Source organism: Schistocerca cancellata, chromosome 5, assembly GCF_023864275.1.
Source record: "Schistocerca cancellata isolate TAMUIC-IGC-003103 chromosome 5, iqSchCanc2.1, whole genome shotgun sequence".
NCBI classification, from domain to species: domain Eukaryota; kingdom Metazoa; phylum Arthropoda; class Insecta; order Orthoptera; family Acrididae; genus Schistocerca; species Schistocerca cancellata.
In genome coordinates, this window is record NC_064630.1 from 479,571,416 (window position 1) to 479,597,361 (window position 25,946).

The 25,946-nt window shown below is 39.9% G+C and overlaps 1 protein-coding gene across 1 annotated transcript in view; it reads left to right on the plus strand.

Moving 5' to 3' along the window:
- Positions 1 to 25,946, plus strand: part of LOC126187673 (methyl farnesoate epoxidase-like) — a 195,187-nt gene that overhangs the window by 127,821 nt on the left and 41,420 nt on the right. Inside the window, exon 5 of the mRNA XM_049928905.1 lies at positions 13,237 to 13,357. Within this exon, the coding sequence (XP_049784862.1) occupies positions 13,237 to 13,357 (121 nt within the window). The remainder of the gene's footprint in view (positions 1 to 13,236; positions 13,358 to 25,946) is intronic.

The window sequence follows — 25,946 nt, forward strand, 5'->3', positions numbered from 1 at the left end:
GATCTTGTAATCTTTTGCATAATAGTTTTTCAAATATCTTGCCGATAACGTACAAAGGATAAATTGGTCTGTAGGATTTGGGTATCATTGGATCCCTATCTTTCCCGTTGCTAATTATTACCATTTCAGCGTTCTTCCATGGTGCAAGGATCCTTCCTTGCAAGAGATACTCATTGTACAGTTCGCGCAAGCAACTATCTAATTGGTCACATAGGGCTCGTATCACATCAGCAGGGATCCCGTCCGGCCTTTCAGATTTTTTCCCTTTTCAGTACTCTATGTATAGCCACTGCCACTTCTTGTTCTTTGATATGTAAATTATCGTCCAGCGATGGACTTCCCGGACACTGAAACACTCTCCTTAGTTCTTTCCAATTAGCATCCTTGATGTTGTATTTGGGCCTTACATGCACGTTTTCTGTGCCGTCTTGGATCTCCCTTTCAGTGGTGGTACAGTGTATGATATTGTGATCAACTATCATTCCATTCTCAAACTTCCAGCGTTTCACGCATCGCACGGCTGCCGTATTTCCTAAAGTGACGTCAGTATTTGACGTTGACCCGCCCCCCCTTCGTAGGTTGGCCGATTGTGTGGTAGAGATGGGGGATCCGCTCTTGAACTAATGCATAGAGTTGCATCTTTCAAAGGAGTGAACAATCAGTGATTCAGAAAAAACGAACGGTAGCTCCAAACGTTTCCCACGGCAGAGAGAGAGAGAGAGAGAGAGAGAGAGAGAGAGAGACGGAGCATATCAGCAGCGCCTCTGCTGGTCAGAGCACAGTGCACGCCACACAACACAGCCAGCGCCGGCCTCTGCCCTGCTTCTACCTTGGCTGCCTGCATTGTGCAGTGCCCCATTGGATTTTGTGTTTCACATATGCCATGCCGTCTCTGTGCGTCGTCTGCTGCCTGCAGTGTCTGGCGCAGCGTAACTTCGCATCGCACTCTGTCGGCGATCGTTTCAGTCGCACGTCCTGCCCTCTGGGCAGTTGATGTGAGCAACAGGACAGAGAGCCACCTAGCGGATAACATAGGAACTACTTGCAACAACCTGCTCGCAAGGGAACGGACGATTTGTCTCGGAGCGGGTGAGTTCACCGCTCCCCCCCACCCTCGGAACTCGCCCGCTCAACGCTCGCCCCACCGTCTCGACTCTAGCCAGAGCGTTGAGAAAAGCGACTCAGGTGTCACTCTGGTCTCTGCGGTCTCAGCTCACGCAGTAATACAGCTCGCGGCTCGACCTGCTCGACTCAGCGCCTCTGCATCGGAGTTCGTCTCTACTGGATATTGTTCTTCGTAGTAATACCGCTATGTATATTACATTATTATGTTACGTATACATCAATTGTTTTTATTTTATTTTTCTTTGTTTAAACTGATTAGATTAGGTTCCTGACGACTCCTCTTACTATAGGATTTTTATTATGGACACTCGAATTTACGCTTTAATTACGAGCGAACCGATAAACGTATCGCAAAATGTGATACACCAATATTTTCCTTGTTTTATTCTGCGTAAGGCTATATGCAGCACTTTTGTTTTACAGTCAAATTTATACATTTTTTTCTTATTCTGGTACGGATTTTGCGATTTATGGCGTCTTCGGAAGGAAATGTTCACTTTAAAAATATATGGCTTGCGATGTATTTGTATGAGGTTAATGAAATTTTAATACATTATAGCCAAATATGTTGTTAATGTAAATCTCAAGTTACAACATTTTCCGATCACCCAAAGAACCACGATAGTGCAAAATAAATCAATAATCCAAAACTTTGTCATATCGTGGAAATTTCAATAAACAATACAAAATTCTTACTCATTATCTGTGTTACTTCAAAATAGGATCAAATAAGATCAAAATACAGGTATAGTACTGGAATAAACCAAGTTTAAAGGGAAATGTGCCTTCCATTTATTTTCTATTGTAAATGAGTGGTGAGTCATGAAAAAGAGCTAATTCATTTCAGGGAGTGAACAGTTCTGATCCAATCTCTGAAAAGAACAGTTTTGCCCATCTCTATTGTGTGGAGCATGCAATACCTATAAGCTGAGCTCAATAATGGCTTCTTCTAGTCATCAGTCAGGCTGCTAAGCCACAATACTGACTTCGCATTTGCAATCAATGGAATAGACAAGTGACTTAGTTCATTCTAGGTAGCTAAAATCCTTTAGTCTTAGCAGATACTCGTCGATCTCAGCACTAAACTGAAAATACATGGAAACCAGGATGCAACTGTCCCTTATAGTTAAATTTCCACGCAGATTTTCTGAACAGTTGTCACTGTCATGACCTTGTTAAATATTATTACTGCTGCGATAGCACGTTGGCCTTCTGGGAGTACCTGGGCTGTTATTAGAATACTATGTATTTTTCCTGCCTTCGTGTACGGTTCTTGGATGCACAATAGATCTGACTGCATCTCTTCTGGCACTCTCCTAGATTCAAGCAATTCGTTGACACTTCTCATGACATCAAGCTGTCTTATCTTTATCTCCATTAGGGCTGATGGGCATATATTCGACATTCTTGCTCTACTCGCCTATAATCCCATGCTATATGACCATGCATCATCACAAAGTGCTTGTACAACGTATCTAAAGAGAATGATTTGTTTATTCTGGCAGAAACCTGCTTAAGTAACTTCTCCAGTATTTTCACTTCCATTGGCAGATTGTTCACTCTGAGATGGATTCTAACGACGAAATCAGGTACTGGAAAAGCAATATTCTCCCCTTCTGGATGTATACTTTACTAGAGGTCTTAACGCTGTAGAAAGCATCAACGGTTCTTCCTGTCTAGTGAGTTGCATAACGTTCTCTATGCTTCCATAACTCTGTCGCGGATCTGTTCAGGTCTGTGTTTATTATTTACTTCTTTGTAGTAGGTGTCTTTTCCTGTACGAACTGGCTCTTAGTCTGGAACTGTTTTTGTTGAAGATTCACGTCCTGCATTGGCGAATCTTCTTGTACTTCTGTAGGCAGTGCAGTGTATTCCTCAGGATGTGTGCTGTCGCAGTCTACATACAACTGCCCAGTTTGTGTCAACAAATCCTGATCGCCTGTATCATATGTCACTCCTGCATTCGCCTGTGATATTGCTTTTCTGTTCTACCACCTAGTTCTCAATTTTGGCAAAAAACTTCTTTCGTAGGTACATAATGCTCTACTTCGGTCTGTATTGATGCTCTTTCTATGGTACTTTCTGCTCACTTTTCGCCAGAAATTCCTCGCTCTTTCATCAGTATAGACTAACTGTTTTCCGATCACACGTCACCCTTCAACGTCTTACCTGCTGTCCAGGGGAAAATAAGCATTAAGGGGGCATTGTACGTGAAATTTGTTGAAATTTGACATTTTCTGCTTTCTATTCTATAACATTTTGGCATACAATACATTAAAATCAGACAATTGTGGGACCTTCAAATAACATTTTGAATGTTGATGTGTGGCTGTCAAATTTCGCGGCTACGCATATACTGCCACAGTTGAGCATTCATATGGAACTACACAGTCTAGAAGGCTGTGAATTGCTTTGTTTTGTGCCTACTGCTCCGTCTCAGAAGTTGGCATTAACGAAATCAGTCCTTTGTTTCTGGTATTAGTTTTCGTTGACGGTAGTGTGATTATCGGCTATTTTTGTGGTAAGCTAACTTCTATTGCTTTTAATACGCAAATAAAATAACTAAACGTAAAAGTAACTTCAAGAAACGCAAATTTGCGGATAACAGATATGTGAGACCTGCATTTTCTTCTGAAGTACTTGAAAACACGTGTGCTAGCAGTGAAGGAAACCACGATAATGTTACTGAAGTAGCGCGCCCCCTAGTGCATAGAAAAGGAAAGTAACTTTAGAAATGGGTGACAGTGGTAAAAGTAATGATATTATGCACAAGGTCCTTATTGATCTTCAAATCCTTGCACAAGTTCTTTCTGAAACTATCTCTTGCCATCTTTGTGGTGGTGAAGTTAAACTTTATGAGGATATGAGGAATATTATGGTAAGGCCATTAGAAATAACTATGACAATTTAGAGAAGATGAAAAGAGCTGTGTGGAGCATTTTCTTTCATCAAATATCACCTGATGAGAAGCCATGTCATGCTTTGTGTCCACCTGCACCAAACACTTGGTGTAAATATAGGCCAGCTGAATTTTCTGGCACCCTGCATGAGTTTACACATAAACATTCTCTTCCTTTGGCAATAGTGGAGGCAAACAAACCTATTTACAGACATTTGGCAAATCCTGAGCTACTAAAGAAGTGTTTACCTGGGAAGATCCAGAATGTGAATGAGTTCTTCAATAATGTTGTGTGGTGCCATGTGCCTAAAACTGTATTTTTTGGCCTTATGACTCTAAAAGTTAGCAGTGTCTGATGCTGTAATAACTTCTAGTGGTGGGAACTACGAAAGACTTAAAGTTCTGGAGAAGTTAGGGGTAAGATTTGGACAGGACTGCAGGAATTGGATGAGCTGCTGAGCAAATGAGAAAAGAAGCAAGAAAGAAAAGGAGGAGGCAAACACTGGGCTGTTGTGACACTAAAGAAAACACAGACTGTGGGCCAGTGCAATTCTAGTGCATAAAAGATGCAGAAATGTAAGTCTGTATAAGAATTCGTAATAAAAAATTTTTAAACCTCAATATCTCTGAACCACATTTTTTGCAATAAATGACCCATTTTCTAAAAAACGTACTGCTGGTAGAGACATGAAATTTTCACAGCATGCCAAGTGTTAGATTCAAACATGTGGAACTACAATAATAAAAATATCCTGAGTTGTTTTGTTTTTATGTTCATTTATTTACAAGATTCTGTCAAAAAATTGAATGCCTGAAAAAAGGTAACATGCCCCACAACACAATTTTAGTAATAATTCTAGTTCAGTGTATGTAGAAAGGTGCGTTCAATAATTATGAAAAATTGTAAGTTCGTATTTTAAAAAGTTTCCAAGATAATGGGTCACAAATTTCGCTAATTTAACATTGGCGGCATAGGATATACAATGTCCCCTCAATGGTTTGCTCTTGCCACTTGTACGTGAAGGTACTAACCAACCTGAAAACATACTACTTGTAATGGTTATAATTATAAGTCTGTAAATGACGTAAATACTGATCTAATGGTGTTCAGTACACCATCCTCAGTTACCAACAGAAATAACTACACTTACCAATATCTTAAATATGGCTGCTATTCAGCAAACAAATAATTTTGTTTGTTATAGGAAAGAAAATGATTCTTTCAATCAATGCTGGGTGTTGCATGAAAGATGTGATAAACAGGTTTTGTTTGGGCTGGCTACAGCTACACATCGCAGAAACGAAATTGCAAATATCTGCCGAAACACTAGAGAAAATTTGCCTGGCGACTCTTACGAGGGGCACCAAACAACATTTTTTAAAGAAAAAAATTTTCTGTGGTACTTCTCAATGGTGCTATGCATAATTTATAACTGATCATGGGCCTGAGGGCTGGCAGCATGTAGGCGCTCTGCAGCATTCGTATGAAATGTGTTTGTCTAGAAGCTAGTCATATTTGAAGAGGTTGAAAATAATCAGCCAAACTGTTGCAAACCGAAGATTTATTGAGCCTTTTACCTAGGTTTCAATATTTCCAAAAATATCTTCTTCTGTAGGGGATATACCACCATGTGATGTAACAAGGCTCACTCCTTCTGAAGAAGATATTCTTAGAAATATTGAAACCCAGGTCAAGGGCTAAATAGATCTTTGTTTGCAACTGGTTGGCTGATTTTTTCAACCTCTTCATCTACATTTATACTCGTTACTCTATTATATACAGGGTGTTTCAAAGTTATTGCGACGAACATCTAGGGGTGATAGGGCATGTCATGGAAAACAACTTTTGTTAGAGACAAAACATTTGCTTTCGCTTCTTGGCGATGCTAGGCGTCGTTTTATTGAATTTTTCGGTCCTGAAACAACAAAATTTCGCTGAATTATCAGCATCTACTAACTGCATGTGCTGCATCTACATACTTCCTACCCCAGTAAGTTGACAGAGTGATTTTCACCAAGAAAACCACAATAATTAGTGTTTCTAAGTGGAGAAAGTTGCTTTAGAAGCTCAGCCTATGCTCTTTTACGTAGAGCAGATGATTAGCTTCTAGACAAACACATTTCATACAAATGCTGCAGAGTGCCTACATGCTGCCAGCCCTCAGGCGCATGATCAGTTATAAATTATGCATAGCACCATTGAGAAGTACCACAGAATTTTTTTTTCTTTAACAAATGTTGTTTGGTGCCCCTCGTAAGAGTCGCCAGGCAAATTTTCTCTAGTGTTTCGGCAGATATTTGCAATTTCGTTTCTGCGATGTGTAGCTGTAGCCAGCCCAAACAAAACCTGTTTATCACATCTTTCGTGCAACACCCAGCATTGATTGAAAGCATCATTTTCTTTCCTATAACAAACAAAATTATTTGTAAAGCGCAATTTTACTTCCTCGTTCGATAGAGCGGTTCCATATTAATCTAGTGCGATATTCATTTATCGATATGTGTTAATAGGGACACAACATGGCACTGGCCCACAATGACTGATACCACTATGCAGCAGCTGGGCTCAGTCGCTGCTGGAAATGGGATCGAACCTGAGTCAAAAACAGAGCAGTCTCGTGCGGTATCATCTACATTATGAGAACAAATGACACTAATTATATCTGGTGGACAACTTGAAGTTGAGCACACAACGCCCTGATTGGCTAACTTCAATCCTAATTCACTCGGAAACAGTGCAACATATCGAATTCTTTTCTTAACAATTATTTCTCAGCATGGTCTACACTGCAACACCCTTAAAAGCTCTTCAGACTGTTTATGATGACCTCCCTGTGTACATAAATTGATTTTCAGCAGTCGCAAGTGACAGCAAAATCCGCAAACCTTATTTATGAAATGACGAATGAAGACCGGACATTTTGGACATAAAAAAGTCATATAATGTGAGAGGAGGGTCCATTGGAGTACTGTCGACTTCTACTTATAAATCTGAGATTACTGACAAACGTCAGTCCATGTATTTGTGTTTGTAGAGCTTACATCGAAAGCAACAACAGAGAACTTTAAGTCAGGGAATAAACTCACCATTACGATAATGGAGCTAAAAAAATATGTATACACCAACATTCCAACTCATAAAATATACCCAAAAATAATCTTCAAAAAATTTTTACTGTCTACTCGGTCTCCACCTACAACAGTTTTTAGAAGGAAATTTTATAGCTGGCTATCAAACTATTAGCTTTATAATTTAAAATAGTTTTTTGACATCCCATATAATCACATTCACTATTAAGAATTTTACTGCATTACGCTATACTTGCCCAACACATTAATATGTATGTACCCCATCAGTGATAGCAGTCACTGTAATAGATTTTATAATGATGGTAATCATATTTACACTCTGGTGGCATGACCATATTGGCATTGCTATATTCCCTCCTGCAGCCCTTAACAAATGATAAAGGAACTGTTGTATTTGGTATAGTTTCTTCTCTGGTACTCTCTTTTTCATTTGATTTTTTAATCTCATTTCAAACTTAAGCCACGATCTTGTTCCATTCCTCTGACATTATTTGCATGATGGAATGGTTCACCAGTATCTTCATGTCTCACAACATACATGTTTTATGTCACATTGAGACATCATGTTTAACACAAGACCAGACAAGTTCATTGCCATTGAGGACACAGTGATTTGTTGGGAGATGTTATCATGGAACTGCGCTAATTAGTAAATTCATACTGCATTTACTGTGCCTTGTACCTTTTCATTAACCTTTCTTTCAACCAGATCAAAATTTCATCCTTCCTTGTGGTTACAGTTCTCTTATTTAAATTAACAGAATGGTATTGCGCATTACCTATTACAAAAACTCTAACCAACTCAGTAACAAACTTTTGTAAAAATATCAACATTCGTTACTCAAATCCTTTTATAGGAACAGCTCGAAGATAAGTCACCCAAGGCTGGTTTGAAGTTGTTTGGGGACCAAAGTACTACTAGTACATGGGACAAACGTTCAGGAATGTATACTCACATTTGTAAATGTACTATTCTACTTCCACATATCATGCGAAATTAACATCTAAAACATTATTATTTCAATAATTTTAGCATCGACATATGCTATGTTCCTTGATTTTTGTACCGTTATATTAGCAGTATACTCAAGACACTAAAACTACACATTTCCTTTGACACTTATTAGGTGTTTACCAGTAATAACTACCTTCTACTATAAAATTATATTTTGTTTGGCGAGTTTGTCTTTCTCCCTGACAAGCTTTTCCAACTGTTGCCAATTTTTCTTAAATTAATCGAAAGGTTTGTTGTACTGCCTGCAAACAAATCGTTTTCCAACACAGGAACAAAAAATTTATTCAAATGTGTGTGAAATCTTATGGGACTTAACTGCCAAGGTCATCAGTCCCTAAGCCTACACACTACTTAATCTAAATTATCCTAAGGACAAACACACACACCCATGCCCAAGGGAGGACTCGAACCTCCACTGGGACCAGCTGCACAGTCCATGACTGCAGCATCTTAGACTGCTCAGCTAATCCCGCATGGCTCCAACAGAGGAACAATAAGCTTTCTATGCTCTGAACACGCTTTCTGCTTGATAATTGCATTTTCTTTGAAACAGTCAACGTTTGTCACACAGAACTATCTCTTCCTTGTTTTCCCATATATAAAACGATTAGAGCTTCCAGCTGAATTCCACTCTCCCTCTCATTTTTTGGAGTCACTTAATAGATATTCAAAGTCTATTACTTTAATAAAATTTAAACAATTTTTATTAAAATTTAAAAACTTTTTACAAATATCTCTTATTGGCTAGGCTACATTTACATAATTTTTAAACTATTTTATATAAATGCAGTTTATGCAGTAAAATATATTTGTAAAAAATTAAAAATTTTGATAAGTTACATGAGAATTGCTTTCTCCATCCAGACAATGGCAGAGTTTATTGATTATTTTACTGTCTGCATGCAAAGGACCACAATTCTCACTTTCTCCCTCAAAGTAAAAAAGTAATCTGTACATAAATTCATGTGCTTCATCATTCAGCATAGCTCTGTATTCAGATTTCGTTTTCACTTTGCTATAAGAAATGATGATAATGATGAAAACTAGGAAACTTACCAATAAGGTCTGTGAATCTCTCGAATTAAATGTGCTGCAAGACAGACTGAAAACTGTACTCACAGCAACACTCAGATGTTGCCATAGAGATGTAAACAAATTTGTATTTTGTAAATGGTTGTGAGACTATAGCTTCCCTCACTGACACTCCAACCTGTTTCTTTGTGGACTGGGAATTTTTCGCAATTTAGGATATGTGTGCCATGAAGTAAGCTTCATTAGCAAGGTAATAATTTACAGTAATCAGTTTTATTTATTGTCAATATATGTCTATTCCTTTATAAATGAACAAACTGAAAATTCTTGCATGCCATAACTTTTAAACTAATTCCTTATCACAACCATCCTACTTCTATCTAGGACCACGAATTAGTATACCTCATTATCAATTATGTAATTAATTCCCATAACTGTTAGAAAATTCCACGTGAGAACACATCTTAATGCATGGTCACAGCTCCTTCTAGAAATGCATTCACCAGCTCGAATAACTCAAACACTATGCACACAAAATTCATTGTTCTCTCCAGAAATGCAGTTTTACTTGTTCTCACAACTCGCTGAGGCTTCTGCCTTAAGTACTTCATCCCCATATATCAATAACAGAATGAACCTCCGTGTTTTGACAACAGCAGCTTCCAGGCCCCATTCTCAAGTATATTTTATGCAGTTGTTCCAAAAACCTTGCTTTAAACTAGCTACTTACTGTTTTATCTATTTGTTGACGACAGGGCCCTCTTGCATCACAGAAAACACTGATCCTAACTATATCACAACATGAGAGCTATAGGCATCTTCCCCTTTTTTACTTGGTGGATTTAGTTGTTCAGATCATTTTCTTATCATCATGTTAAAGTGTGTTCGACATTAATATCTGTTTCTTGACCATAAAGCAGAAAGCAAAATATTCCAAATGCTATAGTTTCCGTCCTGTTGTCCTGTATCATGACATGCAAATATTGACGCAAAACCATCACCACAAAGACTGCACACTATTCAAATAATACGAACAGTAGTACACTAATGGTCAGTCTAATTACAGTTCAGCATGCCAGTTACACAGAGTTCTTGATTAAAGAAGTTAACACAACAGTATGTTATTGCATATTATCATTAGGAAAAGTTTTTATACATGACTCAGCATACTTTAGAACATGCAAGTTTATTACTGATGATCACTCAGGATTAAATGTCATGCTTAAAGTATAACTGCAAACACAGAGTCCTTACAGTTAAAAAAGAAATGGTTAAAATAAACAATAGACTGTCAGATTCCTTAGCCTAGCATCTATGGTGAGCTGTTGTAGAGATCAATTCTTTTCAGTGTCAGCTAGCAAGGGAGAGTGAAACAGAAACAACATTTCACACAAAAGAATTTTAAAGCACCAATATTCAAAAGCCATCCAAAGTTCACAAACGATGCATTCCAGTGAGAGCTGCACCAGATATCATGGATGCACAAACAAACTATGTGGCGTAACATATGAACAAAATCATTTCACAACACTGTACTATGAAGAACAACAGAACAGCGAAAAATACAAATGAACTTACATGAAAAATAAAAAAACTTACACGTTCCACACACAGCAGCATTCATTTCTTTTGATATAGAGAACTTGTGCGCCTCAATACCAACTGCAGGCACGACAAAACTAATTGAAGAGAATCCACAGAGATACAACAGAGTAACCACAAATAAATTTAGAGGAATAACCAAAACCTTTAAAGTAATCAATCCTAAAATTACTTCCAATTTGAACAGTAATATCACCAACAAACTGATCGCCCTCTAGTGTGATCCCACATATCAGGAACATTGACAAACATATTCACCAGCCACATAGAAAATATGATCTTTGATACAGTCATAGAAAAGAAAGGATACAAAATTGTTCACTGGTACAGATTTACTGACGATATAATCTGTTTGGTAGATGAACCAACAGAGAAAATATGTTTTCAGTTTACCACAGAAAAAGTAATACAAAAACAAATATACTTCTTGGATACAAAAATGAGTACAGCAATGCTTATTGCTTATATTTGGCGTCATCGGAAGGCCAACAGCAATGCACACAATTATAAATTCAACATCAAACGACTGCAAACTAGCAGCTCTGGAGCATAGGTTACACAGACTGAATAAAATCCCTCTCATCACAGAAAACTAAGAAAAAGAACTAGAAAAAACACAACTTGTCCCAAAAACAATGGATATAACACCTATATAATACAAAAATCTAACCACAAATCAAAATACAGCTAAAGAAAAGTGAAAATGAGCTGAGGGCACAAACACCACAAAAACCCCAGAGACAACACGGACATTGCAGTAGACACAAAAAAACAGAAAACAGTAACACTCATGATATGACTAACAAAAAGAAATTGTACACTTTAACATACAAACACAAATCAACACATGCAGTAGCAAAGATACTAAAGAAACATGAATTATACAATGCTTAAGAAACAAGTGACACACCCAACTCTCGTTTGTGAACATCAGACCAAGCAGCTGGTACATACCAGTTAGAATGCCATGATTATAAATCAGTGTACATGGAAATGACAGAAATTTCAAAACAAGTTGTAAGGAACACATAAGAAGCGTGAAGTATGAAAATAGCCATTCTACTTTTGCTGAACACCTGATAAAACATGGACATGGACCATCTAATGTGGAACAGGATATGAAAATTATTAGAATGGTCATTTGTAACAGAAAACCCCTAATACAATAGGAAAACTTCCACACTCAAAGTGCCCTTGCTATGAACAAGAAAGTAAGAAATAATCAAATCAATACAAGCAACAACTCACTAATCGTGTTAGCCACTAAAACAATTACAACTGAGATGTCAAACATAAGTAGGGTAACTATGAGTAATAACTTAATCTCTCTCTCTCTCTCTCTCTCTCTCTCTCTCTCTCCCTCCCTCCCTCCCTCCCTCCCTCTCTTTCTCTCTCTCTCTCCCTCCCTACCCCCCTCTCTTCCTCTCTCTGTTTTATACACACACGCTCACAAAACTAAGACACGAAATAACACATTCACTTACATAACCACATACTTGTACACTTAACCAACGAATGGATATCAAACTACATATAGACAACACAACACAAATAAAAGAATAATGATAAACAAACACAGAGAGAGAGAGAAGGAGAGAGAGGGAGGGAGGGAGAGGGAGAGAGAGAGAAAGAGAGAGAGAGAGAGAGAGAGAGAGAGAGCTGACAAAACTATATACTGTAAAAAAACACAAACAGTACACAGGAAAAGTGGAAGTGAAGTGTTCAAACAAATGTGTTCGAAAAATGCCGAAACTCGCCAACTAAAGTATACAGACCAACAAAATGCAGCTTCAACAGATGCATTAACAACGTCAGAAATCGTAAGTAACGCGAAATAGTAATTTAGTCTTACGAAACCTGTGCTGCAAAAATTGTTTCTCTCCTAAAACACAACAGAATTTACAAGAACAAAATGTAATGTAGTAACGTATTTGTAATTGCTATATATCACAGTTATTATAACTACATGAAACAAACACATATTACAGGCCACTGAAGATGTTTCATAAACAGAAGAAGCAAAACGTGTATGGCACTGAAGAAACTACATTTAATTTACCGCCAGTTGAAAAGATTAACACATCACCATGGATTAAACGAGAATGTCCTGACGAGGTTTGAAATCTATCTCTACCGACTCAGAATCCATTATCAGAACCAGTGCGCCACGTAACTGCTATGCACATGTTGGAGTCAAATCTTCACCATTGTTTCGCGTATAATTCGAGAGATATTTGAGATAATAACAAAGCACATATCGTCATAAGACAACAGTTTGTTGACAAGAAAACGATTTCAAAGATGACTGGTCACGGTGTGGACAGTTCTACATAGAAAGTAAATGACCTCAGGAATTTTTTGGAACAATGTTTTCTCTTACTGTCTCTCTTGCTCTTATTGGTATAGATATAGTGATCTCGGAAATAACAGTTTGTTCTGTGTGTTATTATAGAATTCCTTGCCTTTTTTTCAGAAAACTATCGAAGAACACAAGGCAACATACACGCCAGGAAATAAGAGAGATCTCATAGATGCATTTTTGTATGAAATGGCAAAAGCAAAACAGGACCAAGATGAGAACACGACATTTACGGGTGAGTGATAACTTTCCTGCGAAATGATATTTATAACGTACCATAATGATAAAAGGTTGAATGAGGAGAGGAAGAAGTATAGTCTCGGCTTTCGCCAGGTTGCTGGATGAAAATGCTGCCGGAGTTTTCGCGTGCGTCCATTGGCGAATGGAGTAGGTGAAGTCACTCCACTTGAATCTAGAGCGAAGATTTTTAATTCATTGCGCATTTCTAGATATTCCACCGCAAATTTAGCATTGCTGCGCAAGAATAGCTGTAGCTTCAACAACGACACCGTAAAATACGACGACTGCCCTATTGTATTTCATGCCAAAACAAGGCAATCTCACGAACTAAACATTGTCTCTCCCTGTGAGGGGATCATACGATTTGTTTGCGAGCACTATGGGACGTGGGCACTAGGACATGTGGAAGTTTGGTTCAGTCCTGGAGGGGTGCTCCAATGACTGAGGTGCTTAAGGTGGCTACTGGCGTAAAGCGGGAAATTCGGGTTCAAGTCCTGGTCCTGGACAAATACACATATGTTACCAATAAATCGTATAGCCATTGTACAATTGTATTCGCTCTTGACGGGACATTGCGTTTCCCCACGCCCACGACGACGGTTTCGGCATGCCGTGCAGCCAACGCGGATCGAACCTTGACAGAACACTAACGGAATAGAGTCCCAAACTTTTCGCTGTCGCTTCCTCGTAGAGTCCGTTACCAAGCTGCAGGATAAGGTCAATTCAAACTCTCAACACACTGAAACTTCCTGGCAGATTAAGACTGTGTGCAGGGCCGACACTCGAACTCGGCACCTTTGCCTTTCGCGGGCAAGTGCTCTGCCAACTGAGCTACCCAAGCACGACTGACGCCCCGCCCTCACAGCTTCACTTCTGCCAGTACCTCGTCTCCTACCTTCCAAACTTTACAGAAGCTCTCCTGCGAACCTGCAGTAAATTTTGTTGCTAAACTAACGAATATCCTAGGGAGCATATGGTTTAAAACGGAAAATAGACAAATATATCTTTGCTTAGAGGTGATTATTCAACTTTACAAGCTACATTTATATAATTTGAAAACCTGAATGTTACTGCTGTAGCTTCAAAACTATTTCATAAACAGTGATAGTACACATTCAAGCAGTTCTGTTACGGCACATTTACACATAATTTTGCATTGCCATCTTAACTGGTACCCCAACTAAGGAAACTTTAAGACAACAGCAACTGGAACGGCAATGTAAAAAATTGAAGGCACAGGAGAATAAAAGTTAGAAATTACTAAAAATAAACTGCTTGAACCTAATGAATCTCAAGAAGAAAGAATTAATTTTATCAGAGCAAGGACCGATAAGGCCTAGAAATTGATAAAACCAAGAACAAAGGAAAATGTGGTTAGGTCTACTTCTGATGTCATTCAGTTTTCTGCCGAAAGGCATGTTTTCATATGGTAGTTCTCTATGCTCTCCTGTCTTCTACCATTTCCATCAGATGCACATAATTTCAATTATTTTTCAAGTCATATGTGACCTTGTATCTCCTTCCTCTGTCTCCTCTCACTAACTAGTCCTTGCACATCATCTGCTAGCAAGCACACTTATCTCAATGAATGTCCCATCCAGTTATTTTATTTATTTTATTTACATGTGAAGTTCTGTAGGACCAAACTGAGGAACAAATCTCCAAGGTCATGGAACGTGTCAATACATGAAATTACAATGTAAAAGTAATAACAGATCATATGGTTTATGAAACCAAAAATGCTATCAACAAAACAACAAAATCAGCTTAATTTTTCAAGGAACTCCTCAACAGAATAGAAGGAGTGACCCATGAGGAAACTCTTCAGTTTAGATTTGAAAGCGTGTGGATTACTGCTAAAATTTTTGAATTCCTTAGGTATCTTATTGAAAATGGATGCAGCAGTATATTGCACACCTTTCTGCACAAGAGTTACAGAAGTCTGACCCAAATTCAAGTTTGATTTCTGCCGAGTATTAACTGAGTGAAAGCTGCTTATTCTTGGGAATAAGCTGATATTGTTAACAAGAAATGACAGTGATAAATATATATATATATATATATATATATATATATATATATATATATATATATATATATATATATATATATATATATATATATATTGAGAGGCCGATATCAAAATACCCAGACTCGTGAAAAGGGGTCGACAAGAGGTTTGTGAACTTATGCTACTTATTACCTGAACCGCCCTTTTCAGAATCGGAAGAATTACCCGAAAATATATTACCATACGACATAAGTGAATGAAAATAAGCAGTGTAGGCTACTTTTCGTGTCGAACAATCACTTACTTCAGATACCATTCAAATAGTAAAAATGTGACATTAACTCTTTGAACAAGATCCTGAATATGGACTTTCCATGACAGTTTGCTATCTATCTGAACACTTAGAAATTTGAACTACTCAGTTTCGCTAATCATATGCCCATTCTGTGAAATTAAAACGTCGGATTTTGTTGAATTGTGTGTCTGAAAGTGTAAAAACTGAGTCTCACTGTGATTTAGCGTTAGCGTATTTTCTACAACCCATGAACTTAGGTCACGAACAGCACTACTTGAAACCAAGCAAATGTTAAACAAAACATCATTTACTACCAAGCTAGTGTCATCAGCAAACAGAAATATTTTTGAGTTACCTGTAATACTAGAGGGAATATCATTTATATAAATAAGGAACAGGAGTGGCCCAACACTGATCCCTGGGGCACTCCCCCATTTGACCATACCCCACTCAGATCCCACATCACAGCCACTCTCAGCACTGTAAATAATGACCTTTTGCTGTCTGTTGCTAAAGTAAGAGGTGAACCAATTGTGAGCTACTCCCTGTATTCAGTAATGGTCAAACTTCTGGAGCATTATTTTGTGATCAACACAATCAAACGCCTTAGTCAAATCAAAAAATATGCCTACTGTTCGAAACCTTTTGTTTAACCCATCCAGTACCTCACAGAGTAAAGAGAACAAAGCATTTTCAGTTGTTAAACTACTTCTAAAGCCAAACTGTACTTTTGATAGCAAATCGTGAGATATAAAATGGTCAATTATCCTTACATACATGGCCTTTTCAATAACTTTAGCAAACACTGATGGCATAGAAATAGTTCTTAATTGTCTACGTTATCCCTTTCTCCCTTTCTATAAAGCGGCTTTACTACTGAGTACTTCATCTGTTCAGGAAACTGACTATTCCTAAAGGAAAAATTACAAATATGCTAAATACAGGGCTAACATGTGCAGCACAGTACTTTAACATTCTGCTAGGCACTCCATCATATCCATGCGAGTCCTTAGTCTTCAGTAATTTAATTATTGACTCAATCTCCTCCTGATGTGTATCATAGAGGAGTATTTCAGACATCAATCTCGGAAAGGCATTAACCAAGAGAGATATATGATTCCCTGTAGTAACTAAATGTTTATTTAATTCAACAGCAAACTCAGAAAATGATTGTTAAATACTGTACATATATCTGATTTATCAGTAACAGAAATATTTTTATACAAACTGACTTTATATCATTGACCTTGTGCTGCTGACCAGATACGTCATTCACAACTGACCATACAGTTTTAATTTTATCCTGTGAATTAGCTATTCTATTTGCGTACCACATACTCCTTGCATTCCAAATAAATTTTTCAAGCACCTTACAGTACTGTTTATAATGGACTACTGTAGCTTGATTGTGACTGCTTCTAACATTTTGATGTGATTCCCACTTTGTTCTACGTGATAGCCCACTAGTCAGCCACTCATGCTGCCTTTTACTGCTAGTACCCCGTTTAGAGTGTTGTAATGGAAAGTAACTCTCAAAGAGCATGAGAAATGTGTTAAGTAAAGCATTATATTTGTCGTCTGTGTTTTAAGCACTATAAACATCCTGCCACTCTTGTTCCTTGATGAGATTTAAAAAGCTCTCTATTTGCTGTTGGTTTAACTATCCTACTTAGTTTGTTATTATATGTGACATTTTTTTTAGTACAAAATCCTTTTAGTGTTAAAATTTGTGCATCATGGTCTGAAAGGCCATTCACCCTTTTACTAACAGAATGCAATGAAGAATGAATAAAAATATTGTCTATGGTTGTGCTACTGTTCCCCTGCACTCTAGTTGGAAAAAACAGATTCTGCATCAGATCATATGAATTTAGATCTACCCACATCCTTTTTCTTGCACCATCATATACAAAATTAATATTGATGTCACCACATATAACTAATTCTAGTACTTACTATAAAGTGAACCAAGAACCCTCTCGAGCTTGAACAGAAATGCTCTGAAGTCAGAGTTAGGGGTCTTATAAATAACAACAATTAGAAGTTTAGTTTCACTAAATTCAACTGGCCCTGCACAACATTCAAATATCTGTTCAGTGCAGTGCTGTGATACATCTATGGACTCAAATGGAATACTGTTTTTTATGTACATGTCCACTCCCCTACTCAGCAAGGAACTCCTTGAAAACAGCCAGCTAATCTGTATCCTGGCTGAGAAATCCTCTGACTTGTCAAGTTATTTAAGTGGTGCTCCAATACACCAATAATTTAAGAGTCAACATCTATAAGCAGTTCGTTAACTTTACCTCTAATACCTCTTATATTTTGATGAAATATGCTAATTCCTTCTCTACTTGGAAACATGACGTCCTCTGAAGGTGAACCCTTAGTTAGAGAGACTTCCTTTAAGCAAGTATACGTATCAGCTGAATTCAACCTAAAAATGGTGCAGCTCTATCATCAACTAATACAGGAATTTTTCCATGAGTGATCCCACCACCACCCATTACACTGCCACCTGTAAGCTTTGCAATCCTCCCCTTCCCATACCTATTAAGGTGCAGGTCATGCCTAGTGAAACCCGATCTACTAATAGACTCAACTGGCACCACTGCAATGTGACCCATGCCTTCTGCCATCAGTGTCCTCTCCAGCCCCATGTTACACGCCTAACAGGCGCATTAAGATGAGGCTGATCATTACAATGAAACAGTTGCACGAAATGCACATTAGTGCCTCCAGTTTGAGTAGCTTCTTCTCCCTCTCTCTTATAAATTGCAACAGTCTGATAAAGAAGATGAAAACTGTCTTTGTACCGGGTGATCAAAAAGTCAGTATAAATTTGAAAACTTAATAAACCACAGAATAATGTAGATAGAGAGGTAAAAATTGACACACATGCTTGGAATGACATGAGGTTTTATTAGAACCCAAAAAAGTTTACGAAATGTCCGACAGATGGCGCTGGACAGCAAAACGCCAGTGACTGCGCATGACAATCGTGTATAAAAGGAGCTGTAATGAGAGGGAGAATCAGATGCGCCAGCAGTCGCAGCATGTTGACGTTACCTGAAAAGGCGCTTTCAGTGAAGCTGTATTATCAGTGGGGAATGTGCTAGTTCAGCGTTACGATCCTATCCTCATAGGAAGGGGATTCGAATGGGTAAAGGTCCGTTGACAAATGCAGCTGTGGAGAGAATGATTTCGAAGTTCGAAGCCACGAGTTGTTTAGACAATAGACCCCGTAGTGGCCGACCGAGCACAAGGCGTAATGCTGCTGAGACAGTTCAGGAAGAAATGGAGACTGTACCGGGTTCGTCTATGCAGGGGGAAGTCAGCGCTCGTGCAGTCGCACGTCGCACCGGCATTCCTTACACTACTGTTTGGTTGGCACTGAGGCGCAGCCTCCGATGCTATCCGTACAAAATCCATCGGCATCAAGAACTATTACCTGGCGATTTAGTGAAGCGGAGGACATTTGCAGTGTGCGCGTTTCAAAAAATGGCGGAAGATGACGATTGGTCGAGTAATGTGTTGTGGAGTGACGAAGCTCATTTCACGCTCCGAGGGTCTGTCAACGCCCACAACTGCAGAATTTGGGCTACCGAAAATCCTAGAACTGTCGTGGAAACTCCATTGCACAACTAGAAAGTCACGGTATGGGTTTGATTTACCACATCTTCCGTTACCGGGCTTTTTTTCTTGGAGGAAATGCGTGATTCTGGTTTTGTAACTGCTACCGTGACGGGTGAGAGGTACGCCGATATGTTACAGAATCGCATCATCCCCATCCTGGCTGATAAACACCTGCTGGAACGTTCGATGTTTATGCAGGATGGCTCTCCACCCCATATTGCTAGACGCGTGAAAGATCTCTTGCGCGCGTCGTTTGGTGATGATCGTATGCTCAGCCGCCACTTTCGTTATGCTTGGCCTCCCAGGTCCCTAGACCTCAGTCCGTGCGAGTATTGGCTTTGGGGGTACCTGAAGTCGCAAGTGTATCGTGATCGACCGACGGCTTTAGGGATGCTGAAAGACAACATCCGACGCCAATGCCTCACCATAACTCCGGGCATGCTTTACAGTGCTGTTCACAACATTATTTCTCGACTACAGCTATTGTTGAGGAATGATGGTGGACATATTGAGCATTTCCTGTAAAGAAAATCATCTTTGCTTTGTCTTACTTTGTTATGCTAATTATTGCTATTCTGATCGGATGAAGCGTCATCTGTCGGACATTTTTTGAACTTTTGTATTTTTTTGGTTCTAATAAAACCCCATGTCATTCCAAGCATGTGTGTCAATTTGTACCTCTCTATCTACATTATTCCGTGATTTTTTCAGTTTTCAAGTTTATACTGACATTTTGATTACCCGGTACTTAATGCTTGAAGCGACACAACCAATCAAAAAGAAATTAAGAATGGGTCCAGTGCCTTAGATGTAAAAGGAGGGATCACGACGATTATACCACAGGAAATATATTTCTTGTGCCCACAAATTTCAACTCAGAAAATTGTGATAACTAGGCCTTTAATTGATATTCAAACTTATATGGAGTCCAAATTATGCTAACAGAAGGAACTTCACCAAAAAATTGTTTACTTCCAGTAAGATTGTTGTGTTTTACCATGTTAATTGGTTAAGTAAAACTCCAGCTTTGTTAACTGGCAATAAAACATATTTTGAAAATTTTTGTAGTGTATTTTGCTTTCTCATTATTGTGTTTTATGACATCTGTAAACATGCCCCCATAGGTGTGCAAAACTGTGCATACATGGGGTTCGTTTGTGCACTCGACTTGAGGCTAAAAAAAATTACACAGCCAGAAGAAATTTAGTACTCTCTTTTAGAGTTTCCAATTCACTTAAGATTTATTATTGCAACAGTATAAATGGAGTACATGGAAAAATTACATTTACAGATCAATAGCAAAAGCGGTTCTGAGGCACCAGGTATCGATCCAAGCTGAAATACTCATATTAGTACACTACTGGCCATTAAAATTACTACACCACGAAGATGACGTGTTACAGACGCGAAATTTAACCGACAGGAAGAATATGCTGTGATGTGCAAATGATTATCTTTTCAGAGCATTCACACAAGGTTGGCGCCGGTGGTGACACCTACACCGTGCTGACGTGAGGAAAGTTACGAACCGATTTCTCATACAGAAACAGCAGTTGACCGGCGTTGCCTGGTGAAACGTTGTTGTGATGCCTCGTGTAAGGAGGAGAAATGCGTACCATCACGTTTCCGACTTTGATAAAGGTTGGATTGTAGCCTATCGCGATTGCGGTTTATCGTATAGCGACATTGCTGCTCGCGTTGGTCGAGATCCAATGACTATTAACAGAATATGGAATCGGTGGGTTCAGGAGGGTAATACGGAACGCCGTGCTGGATCCCAACGGCCTCGTATCACTAGCAGTCGAGATGAGAGGCATCTTATCCGCATGGCCGTAACGGATCGTGAAGCCACGTCTCGATCCCTGAGTCAACAGATGGGGACGTTTGCAAGACAACAACCATCTGCACGAACAGTTCGACGTCGTTTGCAGCAGCATGGACTATCAGCTTGGAGACCATTGCTGCGGTTACCCTTGACGATGCATTACAGACAGGAGCGCCTGCGATGGTGTACTCAACGACGAACCTGGGTGCACGAATGGCAAAACGTCATTTTTTTCGGATGAATCCAGGTTCTGTTTACAGCCTCATGATGGTCGCATCCTTGTTTGGTTGTTCGCATTGACGGCATTTTGAACAGTGGACGTTACATTTCAGGTGTGTTACGACCCGTGGCTCTACCCTTCATTCGATCCCTGCGAAACCCTACATTTCAGCAGGATAATGCACGACCGCATGTTGCAGGTCCTGTACGGGCCTTTCTGGATACAGAAAATGTTCGACTGCTGCACTGACCAGCACAGTCTCCAGATCTCTGACCAATTGAAAACGTCTGGTCAATGTTGGTCGAGCAACTGGCTCGTCACAATACGCGAGTCACTACTCTTGATGAACTGTGGTATCGTGTTGAAGCTGCATGGGCAGCTGTACCTGTACACGCCATCCAAACTCTGTTTGACTCAATGCTCAGGCGTATGAAGGCCGTTATTACGGCCAGAGGTGGTTTTTCTGGGTAGTGATTTCTCAGGATCTATGCACCCAAAATGCGTGAAAATGTAATCACATGTCAGTTCTAGTATAATATATATGTCCAATGAATACCCGTTTATCATCTGCATTTCTTCTTGGTGCAGCAATTTTAATGGCCAGTAGTGTATGTGCTTTAGTCTCCAGGGCGGCAATGCAGGTGCCGATTCTAGCATCCAATTGATCGGTACAGATGGCGAATACTGTCCTGGAATATGTATGCTGAGCCTGCTCGACCTGTTCATGTAGTTCTGTAAGAGTTGTCTCGTCCCATCATATCCCACACGTGCTCGACTGAAGACAAGCCTGGAGATCATACTGGCCAGGGAAGCAGCTGCACATCTTCCAGAGCACGTTGACTTCCACGAGCTTCCTGTTGTAAGAATGGGTCTAACAACATTCTGCAACAGTGGTTAACATCCCCTCCAGAAGCGCCAAATGTGAACGAGAGTTGTAGCTTATTGCACCCTAGACCATAACGCCTGGGACAGAACCAGTGTGTCTAGGACAAACGCACTCTACAATAAAGCGTTCATCAGGTCCATGGTGTACGCGAAAACGACCTTCACTTACGTGCAGGCGCTCATCGCACAGACCATGGTTTTTAATTCCATCTTCCAAATCTTCCTCTGATTGCAGCAGTTGAGCCATGCACGTCGATGCTGTGGCGTGAGTGGAAGACGGGCTAGAAGTGTGCACGCCCATAGTCCCACTGCTAATAACCGGTTCGCAACAGTCTGTGTTGACACGTCTGGACTCACAAGCACTCTTACCTGTGTGTGATGGTTGTGCTATCTGCCGCTGTCGCCCTTACAATACGACGATCCGGGCAGGCTTCTGTGCTGCGTGAAGATCCATAACCTCGTCTAGGGGTGCGAGAATGTTCACATGACACCAGCATCTTTGCACAACTGATGCAGCATGTCCAGCTTGTGTGACAATTCTCTTAAAGGACCATACCGCCACTCGGAAAACCACAATTTGAACTCTTTCAAACTCGCTTCTTAGGCCATAGGAAGCGGAAGGTGCATCTCCGCGGAAGGGCTGCTTGCTTGCTTCACACATTTACACCACACTGAGCCTTCTGGCTGTGAGCATGCCCTATTTCCGGGTAGATAAAGATGGTACTCTGGTAACTAAGCCACTACTCCGTCTGTCGGTAGTACATCTGCTACCCCACAAGTAGCATATGCTGTCACTGGATCAAAATCAACTTCATCTTGCCAGATGTACTAACTTCCTGCAGCAGTGTATTTTGCACTCTTAAATGTGATGTTGAGTTAAAACTATACGCACCAAATTACACTTTAATAAACATGTTACAAGATAAATCAATTTTAAGCATGATAAATGTAACGAAAAAACTTTTAAAATTTACGGGAAGGAATCTGTGTAAATGTGCTCCCATCTCCTTTAGAGCATGCCCAGGTGAAGCCACTTACTGACTACAACATCTCGTAGAGCTACCAAATTGAGGGAATTTTGATTCTACCTCACTTACTGACTACAACATCTCGTAGAGCTACCAAATTGAGGGAATTTTGATTCTACCTCATCTGCTGCTCCGAATGGTACCAGATTAAGATAAGATATTTTATCGGGCCAGTCGAGGAATGATAGCGTGCCTGAGTGTTCTCCATACAAGGAAAATAAAGACGGCTATTGTCGTCTTGGAAGGTGGAAGTGTTCACAGCATACTCATCATGAAGATGCAGAAGAGATGGGGAAATGTATGGTCACCAAAAATATTTAAACACACAACGTTTTTGGCGTTCTGGTATGCGATTACAAATGTCCATTGCATACAGTTCCCTTAGCAATATTTATTCTTGAAGTTGTTAAGATGCATTTGCATTGGCTGACTGCAACAATTCATGACGGATTAGAAACTTGCTGTCATTGACAAGATGTAACACTCACGTCCAGTCCTCGTCAGTTAGGATCATTTTACGACCAGTGCTCTTACGCCGTGTTACGTCCAAACATGATAGTTCCTTTTTGCCATTGTGTCAAGCCTCCATGTCGACCTGTCTCACTGCTCTGATTCCATACAACCGACTGGCACGTACACACCACTTCACTGCCATGACTTAACGACAATGATGGAGGCCTAAATGACTGCCTGGTACCATACAGCGCTCAAAACAGACCAGTGCGCCCTTCCAAGGGGTGACCAACATTTTGTTTGATGATTTTATATCATTTGACGGACTTAGTATTGGCGTTACAAATAGCTGTTGTCCTATGACTGGTTCCCTGTCTCCAAAATCAAGGTTGTATATTAGGTTCGCCAGCTTCAGCTCACTTTCAAAGGTAAAGTACATAAATAAATTAAGATGGAACGAAAAGATGGACTAATATAGCAAAGAAAACGCAAGAATAGAAAAATATTTATAAAGTAGCCTTTATTTATTTTATCACAACTTGTTTCCGTGATAACTTGGAACAGCTACTGCAAGCCGCCCGCCACTGGGGTTAAAGCTCTAGTCAATCTGATTTGCCACCGGCAATGAAATGAGTATCGCCATTCAAGGTACAAGTCTCCACCATGGTGCAGGTGTATGTAAGGGAATTGTGCACACGGACACGAAAGGAAAGAGGTGGTCCTAACGCGTGGACTGTAGCTGTGTGTCCTGATTAAATATTATTAATTACTAAGTAGTGATGGGGACTATCAGCTACTCTAACGAAACAAGGGTTACATATTACGAACATTTATTATTATGACTTCACGCTCAGAACAAACAAGAATCAAATATCATCATAGGAGAATGAGTGCACATACACATATGAACGTGTGGTAATTGCGTCTTCAGAGGGAAAGGACTGGAAAATTTCTCATAAAGTAGACCGAATGAACAAGAAATAGAGTTCACTGACTGCTAATCGCGGAATTGAAATGTTTTTGATAACTGCATCAGCAGGTTAGCCAGTGAAGGGAAATAGAACCCCAAAGAGCAAAATCATTGCTGAAAGTTCACCATAGGGTGACTGATCATCGTGAACCAACGCGCCTACCATCCCCTACGAATTTCGTTCGCCGTTGCTGCTACATTTCCATCATTTGCACGGGACGAAACATGATGAGGTTGCAGGTGGGGTCAGACGCTAGCACGGCATGGCCCTTCTGCTCTTGAATTGTCCTCTGCTATCACGGTGAAGAAGACCGATCTCTGCGCCTCTCGACGACCAAGTCCGTCTACTTCCTGGGGAGGAAGTGTTTTCTGTGGCTCCCTGTGAAGAAGAGTTTTCTGTGGCTTCCAGCGAGGAATTATCTAATACTTTTCTCTCTTGCTCCTCCTCGTTGTGAGCCCGCCAAAACTGTCGTTTGGGCCAATCTGAGAGCACATACTTTATTTCACCTGTCTGAACCTCCTAACAATTTTGTTCTGGAAGGTTTGGTGTCGATTTTTGGAAGATTCCAACCCGAACTATCAGAACTCCTCTTTCCAGTAACTTGCGAGTGCTGCCCTGTGGCACATTGCTGTTCCCAATGATTATGAGTTATACATCTTATCAAAGTACATCTTACCACAGACTTTCTGTGACTTTGGCTACTCAGTGTTTACACTCAAGGCATCAAGGCATTAAACAAAAGACTCGCCGGTGGAGGCGTCCCATGGCTATTGCACAATATTGCAATGTCATCACACAGGGCGTGCCATTTACATGGGTGATCTGCTCTTCAGATAAAACCTCTACATTCATATTCGCCAACTGTCGATGTCAGCGCGAGTTTACTGAAATGAGCGCGCGAAACCCTCAGAAACACCCTTGAACGTTTCCAGAATGAATTTTCACTCTGCAGTGGAATGTGCACTGATTTAAGAGTTACTGGTAGATTAAAACTGTGTGCCGGACCGGGAATGGAACCTAGAACCTATGCCATTCACGGGAAAGTACCGACTGAGATCAATTCCTCTGGAAACAATCTCTAAACTGGGCTAATCTATTTCTCCAAAAGTCTTTTCTTCCAGAAACGTTAATCTCGATAGGTGCACAGCAGAACGTATATAAAATTCAGAAGGTAGGGGAAAGTAAATGGGGACAGCCAAGCTGCGAGGGCGGATCCGTGGGTCATGCCTGGACATCTCAGTAGGTACAGTGCTTGCCTGC